We start from the raw sequence: 16,124 nt of genomic DNA, 5'->3' as shown, positions 1-16,124 counted from the left end.
TAATCGTGGCATAAAATGTAATAAAAGTAATAAATTTAATTTTTAAATAAATGAAACCTTTCATAATTAACACCGTTTAATATTGTTAATTAAATACATATCTCACATTTGGTTGGATGTAAAATGAAGGTGGTCACTGAGGGGAGTCTAAAATATATCATAAATCATATTTTTATTATCGTACCTCATTCTTTAATAACATACTTTAGGATTACATGTGCAATATTAGATACCTATTATCGACAAACATAAAATAATATGGTTTGATTAAACATTCAATTTAAACTAGTAGCTCAACCACAGTATAAAGAATAATTATTCTTTATACTGTGGTGGCTCAACTTTAAAGGAATAAATGATTTAATAATACATATTTAATTTTAATAGACACAAGATGATAAATCAAAACTAACCTTAGTATAAAACATCATATTGTATATACGTAAAGGAAAATAGTTGAATACAAGTGTGTGGTAAACATCACTCATTAAAAATAAAGTGGGTTTTTAAATTATATAAAAAAAAAACATGTGCAATATGATGCAAACGTTTTAACAACAATTAATGCTTAAAACATAAAAATGTTTATGATAAATGTATAAATCAAATTTAACAAAATAATTATGTAGGTACATAAATTTATAAATAATTTTTAGTTTAACAAGTGAGCGACTTGTTTTAGAAATTATAATGAACAGATTTAAGTATGGCAGTTAACTTAAGAGTAAAGTATATTTTATGCTTATGTATATAATTATTTTTTTAAGAACAATATTTAAAATAAAACATTTGTTTGGAATAGATATCGAAATCAATAACAAGTATTACTTATCAGTTGTTTTAAAAATAATAAAAACATATTAATACAAATAATAATAGATATAAATATTATGTATATTTAACTTTTTAAATAGTAAAAAAAAAAATGCTTAATTTAACGATAATTACTTCAGCATGAACTTGAGTTATTTTTTCCTATTATTCTAGATGAATCTATAACTAATCTATAAAATATAAATTCAAAAAATGTATATTCTATAGAATAAAAAGGTTTTTTAAGACTTGGACTGTATTTATAATGCATAAGTTATAGATTTATGAGGACATACATATTATTACCTATTAAGTATTTATAATCGTTTAGAGATTTTTTTTTAAATATAAACTGTTTAACTCAAAACTAATTATTTTTCAAGATTCAAAAGTCTTTGTATTTAATGCCCAAATTGTTAGGTATCTATATAATATCACAAAGTACTATATAAGTATTAATTTGTTTCGCGGTATTCTAAAAATATTTTAAGTTAAAATAATCATACTCTATGAATTCGAAAAGCTACGCATTTACTTTATATAACCATCGAAATTTCATCTTTAAATCTAAATTTCTAAATTTCATAATATGATTTTATAACTATTCAAATAAACTTTGTTACTTATAATACAAGCACATTTCGATTAATTTATTAAGCAAACATGATAATATATTCTACACAGTAAATTTAAAAAATCTAGTAATATATTTAAAGATTTCTCTATGTTTAATCAACTGTATAATATCATAATATTTTCGTTATACATTAAGTACCTATCTTCCTATCAAGTAGTAAATATGAGAAAATGTGTAACTTAATAGTATAATCATAGTTCATACGAAGGCATAATATCATAAGAAAAAAAACATTAAAAATAAATACAGAAAAATGCATAAGCGAGATAGATCATCCCCTGGTTCTCAAATAAACTAGATTAAAGTATATGTTGGAATTACTTTTATTTGATTTCTTTAGTAAGTTTAATTTAAAAATAAAACCCACTATCTGAAATAAATTATTATTATTTTATAAAGACAACACATTTCAACGATTGTTAGTAATAAAAAATCTTGTAAGATTGTTTTTCATTAATTATTTATTCAGAGAGTTATATCATTATTATGTACGCCACTACAACGGAAATAATAATTGTCAAATGCGATTGACATCTACCAGCTGCTCCCCATCCACATTCAATGTCGTTTTTAAAAGCTTCGGCTAGTGGTTTTTTCTTATCTGCACAAGCAGCCATCTCGAGATCTTCGTCACTGATGAGACACGTAGACTTACTAGTAGAATAGTGTTCAACATCTCTATATCTATTTGAAGGCGCTGTCGACGGATCTTGGTGATTGCACAAAAATTGACGTTTTTTACGATGCCAGACTTCCATCCAACTAAAATACATAACATACGCACAGTCAACACTATATGAAAAGCTTAACTCACGTCAACAATTGAGAAAGGCTACATAATATAGGCTATATCAAAAATATAGGTCTGTTTAGAAAAATTTAAAATTCGAAAAATTTTAAGCCAAGCTGCGCCATTTTTCTGAGGTCAAAAAATCAGAACATACCTACTTAGTGTTTGTATTCACACATGTCGTATCTCTAGAAAAAGACTGGCACAACTTAAAATACATCAATTTTATGGCTACCTACTTTCGAATAGTGAAAAATGTTCAACATAATCATTCAATATCATTTTTCATTCAGCATTTAAACCACTAAAAATATTGTCCAGTATTGAATTATTTATTTTTTTAGCTAATTTTAAAAAAGAACCACATTTACCTTAAGGTAGTATACTTATTTTAATTTATTCAATAACTCATGAAAGTCAAATTCAAGACTACCTCATTTCGATTTGTGGCATTCTTGCACTACATAAAAACTAATTTTCGTGCGATATGTTTAGTGCTATATAACAACTTTTGTACACAACCACTTCTCGAAATATGGCAATCTTGAATTTACTTAAAAAATTATTAAAGGTCACCAATCTAACTTTTTGAGTGTAAAAATGTATAATATTTTAAATATTCATATTGTATAATATGTTTGCAATTAGGTGTTTGAGTTTTCGATTTCAAACACATAAGTAAAGAATAATGTAAAATATCTGAGATTTAAAAAATAGTTTTTCTCAAAACAATTAGTGTTGAGGCGTGACATTCTTGTTCTAGCGGTGCAATATTGTGTTAAGTGTATCTCACAAACTTGATTTTTTAATGATTTCCAATGCCGATAAATCGGAATTTCAATTAAACGAAAAAACATGTTAATTTTTAGGTTCTAACAGTTACTTAAAACACACCCTGTACCATTATATTACAGGCTACAGCATAATAATAATCATTCCTCTCCAAAACGTAACTTTAATCATATTTAGTCCTCTCGTTACTCCAACCTTCCAAGAAATATTACATACTGTTTTATAGGAACTGCACACAATAATACAATATTATTGCACCGTGATAGTAACGCTACACAAAAACCAAAACCGATTTCTTAATAAAATGTCTTTTCAAGTAAGCACACAAACTTTTGTAACGACGCAAATCATATTTGCATGTTGTATATTTACAATTTTTCATACAGAACTCTAAAATTTAATTTTTAGGCAACTGTATTTATGAATACATTATACATATCAACATGTATTAAATTGAATGATGTAAGTATAAGCAATTCTGTAAATTAATGATTACAAAAAATTAAAAATTACCCAATACTACAATCACAGGTCCACGGGTTTCCAGAAACTTTTAGTGAAGTTAAAAATGTTTGGCCATGCTGTTTTGGTAACGCATTAGTGGATGGATTTCCTATGGACTTCAACGAATTATTTCGGATATCTAAACTGATGTTTCTTACAGATCCCATATGTCGAAAAATTTCATTCGATATTAAGTCCAAGCTCGTATTGAAAATTGTCAAATTCAAATTTGGATATCTCAGACCCTAAAAATAATTTTCTATTTATTTAATTAAAACACTTACAATAGTCAATAAGTCATAATTTTAATATACTCGCTCAGATTGTATATCTGTACCTGAAATATATTATTTGATGTAAGTCCGTGTAAAGCTTTTCCACTAATTGTGAAGTTTCTTAGCTTATATGGAAACACACCAATTAATTCTTTCCCCATTCGTGATAATTTATCAACCTGCAATCACATAAGATACCTATAAAATAATTGAAATATAGTCGTACCTAATCATTAGTAACTATTATTTACTATACATATATACTCATAATGATACCTATGAATAAAATATTGTAAGAACATTATAACCTTATGATCATTTTTATGGTTTTATAAGTCAGTGAATGATATGTTCATAATAACATAATGGAAATTAATAAACATAATAGTACGATCCGTCGATCCCTTAAAAGTCCTAATGTATTTTAATTTGACTGTTTTTGATTATCGATACATTTATTTATTACATCATTTTCAGCATAGAACTTAACATGACTATGACGTAATTATTAGCTCAAAACCTTACTTAAATTTTTTGATAAAATACACTTTAAAAAAATAATCAACTTTTTTATTTTAACTAAGAACCATATATCCATTAATGTACAGTAAGAATATTAGATAAATGCATTTGCTTGAATGAAACCCTTGGTTAAAGAAGCCAACCATTAATAAGAGCTTCAAAAAATAATTTTTTTTTTTATTTTAAAACAGGAAAATATAATCTTCTTATGCTTATTATATAATCAAATTTATTCATTTTCCGTGATTATTGTTTGGTAAAATTTTATTGAGTGACTACTGATAGATATAGTGATGGATATAATATGTAACTATTACAAGTGTTGAGTACCTAATACTTACTTTAAGGTTCAAATTTCTAAGAGTATGAATGTCAGCAATTACTGAAGGAACATTGAAATCCTTGATACCAACAAATGTACTAATAACTAGCGTCTGTAAAGATGTCATTTTGTTTAAAGCACCGGTCTGAAAAATAATACATAGTAATGAAAATTGATATAACAGTTTTTTCAAAATAGTTTTTCTTACTTCAAATGACACTAATGGCATATAACTCAGATCTAAAGAAATCAATTTTTGAACACCCATATTTAAAGTATTGTTATTCAAATCGTAAATATGATTATTGGATAAATTAAGATGGTTGAGCTCTGGCAAATTCATAATGATGGCTGGAAATCCAATAAGCTCATTACGACTTAAATCTAAGCTTCGCAATGATGATAAATTAGAAGCTCTATCTGGTGACAAAGATGATATTTGGTTTCCAGATAAATCTAAATTTAGAAGAGATGGTAGCGGCAATTCTGGTATCTGAAAAATAATATTACATATTATTATATAAACGAATAAAGTTAATATAATATAAGATACTCATTACTCACGGACGTTAAAGAAATATTTTTAAGTCTAAGATGTTGAAGCGACTGATCAAGGCCTAAGAACATGCGACCTTTATTTTCAAAACTCAGAGCATCGTTATGACTTAAGTCAAGGTAAGTTAAACGAATTAAACTTGCAAAATTTGAATCTTCGAGATGTACCAAACGATTACCAGCTAGATTTAACCGTTTTAACGACTAAAAAAAAAAATCATTATTATAATTTTAACGCTTGATAATAAAGCTATATTTGCTTACTTTAAACCTAGAAAACATTTCAAAAACAGGTAATGCCGTTATTGTGTTGAAAGACAAATCCATATCACATACAATGCCCGCAGAATGTGTACTAAATGACAAAACAGGCATACGAGATAATTCGTTATGAGCCATGTTTAGTACTTCCAAGTTATCTTCACTGAAAAACATATCTGGCAACACCCGAAGTTTGTTGTATGAAAGATCAACTATTCGAAGTTCAGTGAATCCTTTAAATAAATCATTAGGTAAATCGACTAAACGGTTATGAGATATTATGAAAACTTGTAGTCTTTTTGATCCTTTAAAGGAATCAAATCCAATTTCGACAATATGGTTATGTCCAAGATCTAGCCAAATGAGGTTATTTAAGTTACCAAACACATTTCTAGACACTTGAAATAGATTATTAAAAGACATATGCAAATAACTTAAACTTGACTCCATCGGAGAAAAATATTTGTCTTCTATACTTTTAATGCTATTATACGAAATGTCTAAAACCTAAAAATAAAAACAATAATGAACATATAGACTATATTTTATTACTTAACATTACCCTAATATTTGATTGTATATATAAGTCCTTTGTAGAAAAATTGGAATTAGATGATAATTTCGACAAGAGATTGTGACTAACGTTCATATGGAAATTCGAAAGCATTCCAACCTAAAAAAATAGTAAGAAAATATATTAAATAGAAAATATAGTTTATTGAGTTTGTATATTACTTGATCTAAGAATGTAAAGTCCATGTGTTTAATAAAGTTATAAGCTAAATCGAGTTCTTGTAAATATGGTAAATTTTGGAATGCTTCCATTTCCAATTTTTCAATTTGATTTCCTCTTAATATTAACCATCGTAAACGCTCCAAATTGGTAAAAGCGTGTCTTTCAATACGATTTATTCGATTTCCATCCAAATGAATCTTTCCTAATGATGGTAAATCATCAAAAGATCCACCTTCAATTTTTTTCAAAAAGTTAAATGACAAGTATATTTCTTCTAAAAGAGTATGGCTCCCTCCAATTCCACCCTAAAAAAGTTGAAATTATCAAAAGCTACAACCACCTAATTATAAAATAGTTTATCCTACTTGAAATGTCCCTTTGTGCAAAGTTTCTATCATGCAATCTTGTAGCTTTAACGACCTTAAATTTGTTTGAGAGTGGAAAGTCGATTCTCGTAGGTATTGCAAATGATTATTGCTTAATTCCATATATTTCAAATTATTCAAATACCGAAAAGCATCTCCTGGTATTGGTTTAAACGAAGATGCAAAAGCGTGTGACATTTTAAGGAATTGAAGAGAATGTCCTACCTAAGTTGAACAAATAATTTTTACATTAAATAACTTTTATTTTATCAAACTGTTTTCTTAAAACCTCTTTAAATGCGTCGGAATCTAATGTGCTTATCACATTATCAGACAAATCTAAATATTTTAGTCCATGTATATGCTTAAATGCATGTGCCTTGACTGTTTTTATATCTGATCCAGTGATCTGAAGTTCCTCCATATCAATAGTAAAATTCATAAACATATCTGGTTCTATATATGATGTGGTCATCTTTGATAGAGAAAGCCGACGAAGATATTTAAAACTGAAACACAATAATAACATAATTCACTTAGTATTAATACAATTTATTGAAATTTGCATACCCATTAATGATATTAGTTTGAAGCGGGCCATTATTCCATCCAGAGAAATCGAAATCTTGCAGGGAATAAAATTCATGATGATTATTTTTTTCAAGTGAATTTCGTTCATTATTTTCATGAGCAGGCTGTTGCTTGTCGTTTGCTTTTTTCTTCTCGTTTGATTTTATTATATTTTCTTTTCCCTCATTATGTATGATGGGAAATAAATGTTTTATTTTATTATCTCTAAGCCCTAGTTTCATAAGCGTGTTAAAATTCTGCTGTAACTTCCTAATAGGAAATTCTGTTATGTTATTATTTGACACGTCCAAAGTATGCAAATATGATTCAAGGCCTTTGAACGCTTCAGATGATACATTATAAATTTCACAATCAACCATAAAGATCTCTCGAATTTTAGTATTTTGAAATGCTCCTTCCTAAAACACTGACAATTATTTAATTGGCCAATACACAGGTACAATTTAAAAGATACCTGACAAGTGTCTTTATTGTATAATGTTAACTTCTTAAATATTATTGAATTTTATTTAACTAATTAGTGATTTTTTTTTTTCTATAATTCAATTGGCAATTTACGAATGCAAATAAAATTCCAATAAGTAGACCGTACTAATTTTAATTTAATATATTTTTAGATGTCCATTATTATTTTAAATTTCGATAAAAATTCAAATAAAAAATGTCTACTTTTAATTAATTATTTAAATTTCAAACATTATTCAAATAATTACAGTTTTACTTTTTGAACAAAACGTATAAGTATGCAATATATATAATACCAGCATGTTACATACAAAATAAAATATTTAAAATATAAATTTTATATTCACTTGAATATGTGTTATTGGGTTTCCATCAAAATATGTTTTGTTTATAGACTCGAAATTCTGCAAACTTTGTTTTTCTAAAATTTTGATGTGATTGTATTCCAAGTGAAGTTCGTCTAGGAAAAACTTATGTCTCCCACCTCGAGATGTCACTGTCAATAATGGTCCTTTTGTACTTTCAATCAAATTGTAACTAACGTCCAAATACTTCAGAGATCTATTATTAAACATTGATTTTCATTTGTTATAAATATTATGTATACACATAAATATTTTAGTATAAAAGTGGGCCAAATATATAATAATTAAAAGTTTAATAATTAACTTAAATATAACATTAATTAACTATAACAAATATGTTTCTATTATTTGGACTTGAAACATTATAAAAATACAAAATATTGTTTACATAAACATTCAATTTCAAGAATCAGAACAATGAGCAGCGTTATTGATATTAAACTAAATGTCATATTACATGAGCAAATGTCTGTACTTTTACGTAATTGTTCAGCTTACTTCATCGCCGATGATGATAAATGTATGTATGGAATATATTTCAACAAATTATCAGCTAAATTAAGTCTGAGCAGCTGCAATGGACCGTCTTGAAATGCATTTACATGTATTTCCGAAATCATATTACCAGACAAATCAAGATTTTCTAAAAACGCAAGGCTATCAAAAGCTCTGTGTGGTAAATATGTAAGTGCGTTGTTTGCAAGTTTTAGAACTTTAAGAGTGTTCTCTAGTCCACTCCAATCACCCATCTTTATTTCTGATATTTGATTGCCTAAAATTTTAACAACAATAATATTATTATAACTAATAAGTACTTTAATAGTTCCTAGTAGCAGTAAATTGTACAGTTTAAAGCATACCTGACAAATTAAGTACTTTTAGCTTAAGTAAAATTCGTATTGCCCGACTTGGAACATAAGTTAAATAAGTATTAACTAATTCCAATTCCCATAGTGAATGCTCTAATCCATATAAAGAATCATCATTTAAAATTGGCAATGGATTGTCTTGGATTGTCATCTTATAAAGACCTAAAATGTACAACTTTTTATTAGTGTATCGAATAATAACGTGCATATTGACACTCATATAGTTAATAAGATGTTATTCTACGATTCGTTTTGTTTATAGAAAATTTTAATAGAAAAAAAGTAAATACATTCCAATCATATACAATAAAATGTTTTAATTTCATTGATATGATATAGACATATAGGCAGTGACGTATTTAGGGAGGATCAGAGGGGGCTTGGGCCCCAGGCGGTAAAATTTTAGGGGCGCAACATTTTGGAGAGCGTTTTAATATAATACGGTACCTAGGTAATTTTAGTGATATAAAAAGGTAATGGCATTCAGATACTAATACACTATTATGTTTTTTTTTTTTTTTTACAAATACACCTATTGCTAATAAATTTAGGTTGGAAGGGGGCGTTTTTTCTCTTACCTGGTGCGCAAAATTCCTAAATACGTCTCTGCCTATTGGTAGGTAGTAAGATATTTTTCAAATCTTTTTCTAGATTCTTACTGACTTAAATGTTATTTTTGAATCTAAACGAGAACTTATGAGATATGAGTAGATTTTAACATTAATTAAAAACAGAAGATAACATATCATTATACATAGGTTTTCTTAATATTGTTAGGTAACAATAATAATAAATAAGTGCCTAATGGTTATTCTAACATTAATTAGGTATATAGCATAACAATAATAAAATACAAAAAAAAAATAATGAAGTTACCTACTTATTATTAAAATTAGTATAACTACAGTTATTTAGGTAGGCACCTTTAGGTATATTAGACATAAGTATAGATAATTAATTTACACGAATATTATCTTACAAGTGAAGATTTAACCGACAAGTTAAGTCGGCAATGTCGGAGAGGTTTATGAAAAAAATCTTTATAAAATCTACAAACCAGTAACATTAATAGTCTGAGAATTTTACCAATTTTGGAGATTAATGATATAGTGAATATTTAACTAATTTAGCGTATATACCTAAACAAAAATAAAAATAAAGCAAATGTGAAAAAACGATTTTTGAAAAAAACACACTGAAAACTAGTTTTAACCACTAATCAATAAAAAAAAAAAAAATGAAGTATGATTTTCAATCAATTAACTGTATGTATCTAGAAAAATCAGTTGTAGATTACTATAATATCAATAGGTGTATCGTATACAAAAATAAGTGATTATCCGTCTTTTCAGATGTTATCAGCTTCATAGAGTATAAAGTATATATATAGAGTCATGGAGAAGCGATTAGGTGGGTACCTAAATTGATTTGACAATGCCTACATAAGCTGAGCTAGATATAAGTTTAACCAGTAAAATATTACAACATAATGTAAATTTAATACAAATGATTATTTGAATACATATATGATATGGTTAACGAAAGTCGAACCGAACAATATTTACCGGTATTGACGAGGAAGTAAGGCTCTATGCTGTCCAAGTCATTGTTCCTAAGATGGAGTGTCGACAACCTAGATCGGTTGATAGCCGGTGGTATCCGAGGAAAGTACACATCTACGCAGTGTACTTCGCCTAAGCTGTCGTATGACTTGGTGCATGAACACAGAGGATTGAACGGACACGGCTGGAAGTCTTGCAAAAAACTTTCAGCTTCCGTACGGGACATCCATAATACCGACAATGCGAATACTACAAATGCGTATCCGGTGTTCATGACAATCTGCAATCAAATAATATGGTACTGTTGATTTTAGTATTTTGTCCTATATTATTTTATATTGGTGAATATCTGATAGGTACATTGATGCATTATATACCTAATATATAAGTAGAATAAACGATTCGTTCGATTAATACATTCGTACGTCACTAACGCCTTAGTAAGCGGACGTATTAGCTCAAAATATGATTTTAAGAATAGATAAATGCAACCGGAAGTACTAAATTATAATATGTGAACGACAAAATTTGAAACAAACAAGTAATTGATCTTACTGTTACACAATTCTTAAAAAATAATTAATGTTAAATGAATGATTAAAATGAAAAGCAAGGGTCATGTCGTATAATGATGACGTAGTCATTAAGATATTTTTCAATGGAGTAATTTAAAAATAAAACACAATATCACATGTTGAATTATAATATCAGATATAGGTAGACATAATTAAATATTAATAATATACACATCTACGATGTCACGATGAGTACGTGTAGGTACCCACTCTAAACAGTATAACGTTTAACGTTGTAAATTGGGAATTAAATGACAATACACCACTTGGTTGTCCCTATATTTTTTTTATTAATGCATACTAAACGTTGTACATGTTGTTTATATTTAATTACACTAATGACCATAAAAAATATAGATTTATATTATAAACTATTGGATAACACAACTGAATAAGGGAAAAAAATAAGTAATATTACATCAAATCACAATTTATACGGCGTTATTTCGTCATTTATATACGCAATTCGAAGTAATGTCAAAACCATCCTTGCAGTCTTATACCTTTTTCTTGTAATATAATATATTACTTATTGCATTAATATTGTGCACAAATCGTAAATATTAGTTTTCTAATAAAAAACAATTTAATATGCAGTTGCCTTAAATTCAAAATTAATTGTCGGGTGCAATGAAAATAGAACTGTTTTTCGAACTCTAAGGTTAAATAGGAGTGTGAATGTGACATCGAGTCTTTAAAATTGCGTGATGTACGTTTTAAGTACGTTATTATAGAAAGCGTTGCACTAAATATTTTCAGTGAAAAGCCAAAAAAAATATTAAATACCAAACCCAATTGCTTAGTCCGTGAGATTCCAATTTAGAGTCAAATCATGTAAGTACCTAAATAACTAAGTAAGTATACTATTATGGTTTTAAAAATAACTATTATTGTTTTATTTTTATTTTTATTTTATCGTTTGGATCTCCAATATTGTTAATATTATAGTTTAAATAATATGTTTTTAATTATATTTAATGTTTAAAAGTAAAAAGAAAAAAATGGTGTATACCTCATGACAAGCACATAATATAAATCATGTATTATTTGAATTTTCATTATTCACATTTAATTGAGAATTACTTGCGACCAGTAATCAAATCACTTTTTTGATATTAACTAGGTAATAAAAAATGTTAACCTAACCAAACTGACCTTTCATTTATCAACCACCCACGATGATTTTTTTATATTGTGAAAGAACTTCATTGCCTGTTGCCTACTTTAAATTAGATGTTGTTTTAACATAAATCTAAAACCAGCACATAATAGGATGAATGGATAATACATTAAGACAATTATGAAGAAAAAAATATACATATATTTTATTCTACTCTTATTATTTTAGTCAACTTCAATATTTCAATAACATTGAACAACGTTTTGAAACTATTTTAAAATATACATTAGAATTTTATTTTAGATTCTTATTTTATTTATGCATAAACATACTAGACTTATTTTGAGATAGCATGAGAAAAGTATAGACAACATTAAAAAAATTATAAAAATAAATTAATAAAAAAAACTAATTAAATCCATGTATACCAACTATATTCTGAGGTGAGCAGAGAATGCATTGATTTTACAATGACACCTGAAGATATTTTTTAAACCTAATAAAAAAAATGCTTCAATTTTCAACACCTGCATTGTGTCTTTTGATAAAAATATGAACCTATAGTTGGTAGATATGCTTTGAGAGGTCAAAAGTAAAGTCCTTTTCTTAATAATGAAAAAAAAAATTATGGTAAAACAGGAATTTTTCAATTTTAATCAATTTTTTTATTTAATTGTTTCCAAAAATATTTTCTGAGCTGATTTAAGCTTTAAACTATAAAATCATATATTATATTTGTAACGATTTTTTTTAAATATTTAGATTGATTTTATGCCATTGTCAATATTTTATAGTACGAACCTATTTGCACCGTCAAGTCAAAATTGATTCAAAAGCTAATAACACTAATATAGGATATAAATATTTAGGTATTATCGTTGAATTCACATTTAACACATAATAGGTACATTACTATAATTACGATAATTTACTCAATGACAGTGTACACTCTACACCGACTACACCTATTGTATAGCTGATCGTTTATCTACGTTCTCGCCTTTTTCATTTTTGACCAGATTCGCACAAAAATTAACATAATCGAAATGAAAAATTAAATTAAACGGCAATAATCACAGTATAGCTGGCTGTCTATCTTAACGCTTAAGTCATCTCTATAAATATGCAAAGTATTAAATGCTGTGTAGGAAGTACCGATGTCATATTTACATACCCAACTTTAAAATATAAATGTTTTTAAAAATGTATTCATTGCATATAAACTTCTGTTATGGAATAAACAAAGATGAAGTGTTTAAGATTTTTGAAATAAGTGACAAACTAGTATCGATATCGAACAATAATACAGATACCTAAATATATCTGCACGTAACTCTTTATACAGATATCTATTCTGATATATTATAACTACAGTATTTTCATAAGTTTATCAAATAGTTCAGAATGGTCTATATAATTACTTTCTTTAGATTTTGTCACAGCGCTGTATAAAAACACTTAAAAAATATTTAAGTAAATATGTGTTTAAATATTCTAAAAATTAATACATTCAAATAACATTTTAAAAATATTATAGGTACTTGTATCCATCAAATATAATCTTCCGTCATAGAATTATTTTTTCCGTAGTATCTATAAGTACCTCAAGAAATGCGTAATTATTTAATGTAACATTATGTATTTTTACATTTTTGTCCAAGTTTAAAAGTGCATCATAATTCAATAACTGCGTGTAATTATGGGATCAAAAGAAAAGAAATTCAACTATTACATAATATAGTAATTAATGGCTTACATATAATGTATTGCATATACGTTCATTGAATCAAATCTTTAATCTACAATATACATCTATATAAATATAATTTCAAAGTCCGAAAGAATATTTCTGAATAAGCCCTGAATCATTAAAGCCTACTCAAACCCAAAGTTCATTACGACGCAGGATTTTTAACACATGCGGGGGGGCTATTATAACGCTGCAGATAAATATTATAAAATTTATAATTACATAAAATATACATTATTTAATAATGATATAGAAATAAGTCAGCGCGGACCTATCTATTATATTACAGCGTACCTATACATATAAAATGATTACGATTTTCGACCTACAGGAATCGATATTATTAATAATTTATATCTCACCATTTTTCTTCTTCTCTTTTTTTCTTTTTGTTTTTTTTTGTTTTTTTTTGTTTTTTTTCTGTAAAACCAGATTCCCCGGCGAAACCCACTACACTCGTCGCTCCGGGCCGTTTATTACAATAGTCGGCTTACATTTTTAGTACGACGACAGAGACAACGTAAAAATCTGACTCGCCGACATGTTCCCGTAATGGTAAGCTAGTTAAACGCCGTCCGAACACACTGCACTGCCCGTTCGAATGTCCGCGCGGTCTCCTATTACAAACGAAACAATATAATTGACGAGCATTTGAAAGTTTTCTCCCATCCGATTCCAATATAGGATTAACGACGATATTGTATTATGTACAGTGTACAGTTCGCGGTGGGTACGTCTGCGGGTGTGCGTGCGTGTGTCACGGTCCTTATTAATAATGTATGTATAGACCGCAGTTTTGTACGACGTGTGCTCTCGTGGCGGTGACCCATTCACGTGGGGGTACACTGAAATAGGTGCATGCGACCACAATAATTAATATGAAGTAGGTATATGCAGGGCCCCCTCAAAAGGGGGGCCGCTGGACCTTGAGTACGTAGGGTCCGGCTATATTTTAGGAGCCAGCTGAAATTAATTTATAATTTTGAAGTTTTGACATTTTGATAGTTATGCTTATTTTATATTAAATAATATTTTATAAGATTCGCGAAAAAATTTAGTGCAGGGGTCCCAACATTTTATGCGGCGGGCCTAGGTAGATGTAATATAAACTGCAGTATTTTATAGGGTATTGCGGAGTTCATTGATAGGTTGCCATAACTTGGGTTTTTTCTATGTAGGTACTTATATTTTTTTATTTATTTTTCGAGATAGTGCCGAAGCTAAGGGGTACTACACCAGTAGTACCCCCCAAGCCCTAGAAATAAAATATTGTAGCCACCTGCCATCCGAAGAAAAATCCTGGCTACGACACTACTTCGAGGAAATAGTGATACCCACTGAACATGTTCGTGTAATGACACATGCTATGATAATAAAATAATTGTTAAATTGCAATGAATATAATATTAAATAAAAAATGAACGAGCCTGTGAACAAAAAATCATCTGTATACCTATGAGTGGGTCGTGGACCACCGTATTGCAAGAATTGTAGCCATCATCAAAACTAAGGAGGTGCAAAAGGGTTTTTAGCTCCCTGAACATCTAATTTTACGTATATATATATGTATATTACGTACTCGGTAAAAACTTAATTAATATTGATTTAATAAACTCAAATCGGGTTATAACATTACTGGTATATTTGGGCATTTTGATCCCCTTATATGATAATAATAATGAAATTCATTTTTTATTTTTTTTATTAATTTGTATTTGTATTTGTTTTATTTGTATATTCAATATAAATGAAATACCTATATAATAATATAATATAGTGAAATTAATTTTTATTGAGTAAATAATGTATAAAATAATAATAAAATTTATTTTTTCGAATAGTAGCAGGGACGGATCTACTACCGGTTTTTTCCTGGGTCTCAATTTACTGAGTAAGTGTCATTCGGAACCCAATTTACCAAACCCATCATTTTCAAACATTTTATAATACAATATAGCTACCTAATATAATTTCATTATTTCCATAGTTTATATAATATATAAGTTATTATAAGCTATTATAAGTTTAAAATATCATAGATAATATATTAATTAATTTTCATACATGTGTTTTCAAGATTCTTGTACTACTAATGACTACTAGTATAGTTGTATTGTAAATTTTATAATAAATTACATAAATAAATTGTCAAGTATAAAAATAATTTAGTTAATTATAGATGTCAGATATCTATGCATTTTATTAAAGAAAAATCCAGAGGCCTACCCCTCCCCCGTGTACGCACCTATGAAAAC

At 27.6% G+C, this 16,124-nt stretch overlaps 1 protein-coding gene across 2 annotated transcripts; it reads right to left on the bottom strand.

Annotated features, from left to right (window-relative positions):
* Positions 1–58: 58 nt before the first annotated feature.
* On the bottom strand, positions 59–14,571 carry chp (leucine rich repeat containing G protein-coupled receptor chaoptin). 2 transcript variants are annotated; one of them, XM_089225366.1, is made up of 17 exons: positions 14,232–14,571; positions 10,428–10,704; positions 8,854–9,024; positions 8,492–8,765; positions 7,976–8,189; positions 7,143–7,561; positions 6,862–7,081; positions 6,573–6,797; positions 6,207–6,512; positions 6,034–6,144; positions 5,475–5,978; positions 5,220–5,414; positions 4,864–5,148; positions 4,675–4,800; positions 3,874–3,990; positions 3,546–3,781; positions 59–2,212 (listed from the first exon to the last, which is right to left on the bottom strand). In XM_089225366.1, the coding sequence occupies exons 1-17, from the start codon at positions 14,232–14,234 to the stop codon at positions 1,924–1,926; spliced, it is 3,972 nt and encodes a 1,323-aa protein (XP_089081492.1). In that variant the 5' UTR covers positions 14,235–14,571; the 3' UTR covers positions 59–1,923. The 2 variants fall into 2 exon arrangements, with proteins under 2 accessions (XP_089081492.1, XP_015375889.1); XM_015520403.2 differs by lacking the exon at positions 14,232–14,571 and adding an exon at positions 10,802–10,820.
* Positions 14,572–16,124: the final 1,553 nt, after the last annotated feature.

This window comes from Diuraphis noxia, unplaced genomic scaffold (genome assembly GCF_037042655.1).
Source record: "Diuraphis noxia isolate RWA-SAM2 unplaced genomic scaffold, SU_Dnox_SAM2 contig0004, whole genome shotgun sequence".
NCBI lineage: Eukaryota > Metazoa > Arthropoda > Insecta > Hemiptera > Aphididae > Diuraphis > Diuraphis noxia.
Note: the sequence above shows the minus strand (reverse complement) of the source record. Positions and strands in the feature narration are given on the sequence as shown.

Bases quoted from the DNA above. Each gene is read 5' to 3' on its own strand.
- chp (XM_089225366.1), bottom strand. The intron at 7,082-7,142 runs GTATGCAAATTT...ATTGTGTTTCAG, and splicing joins CAAACTAATATCATTAATGG to TTTTAAATATCTTCGTCGGC. The intron at 3,782-3,873 runs GTACAGATATAC...AATTATTTTTAG, and splicing joins CATCAAATAATATATTTCAG to GGTCTGAGATATCCAAATTT.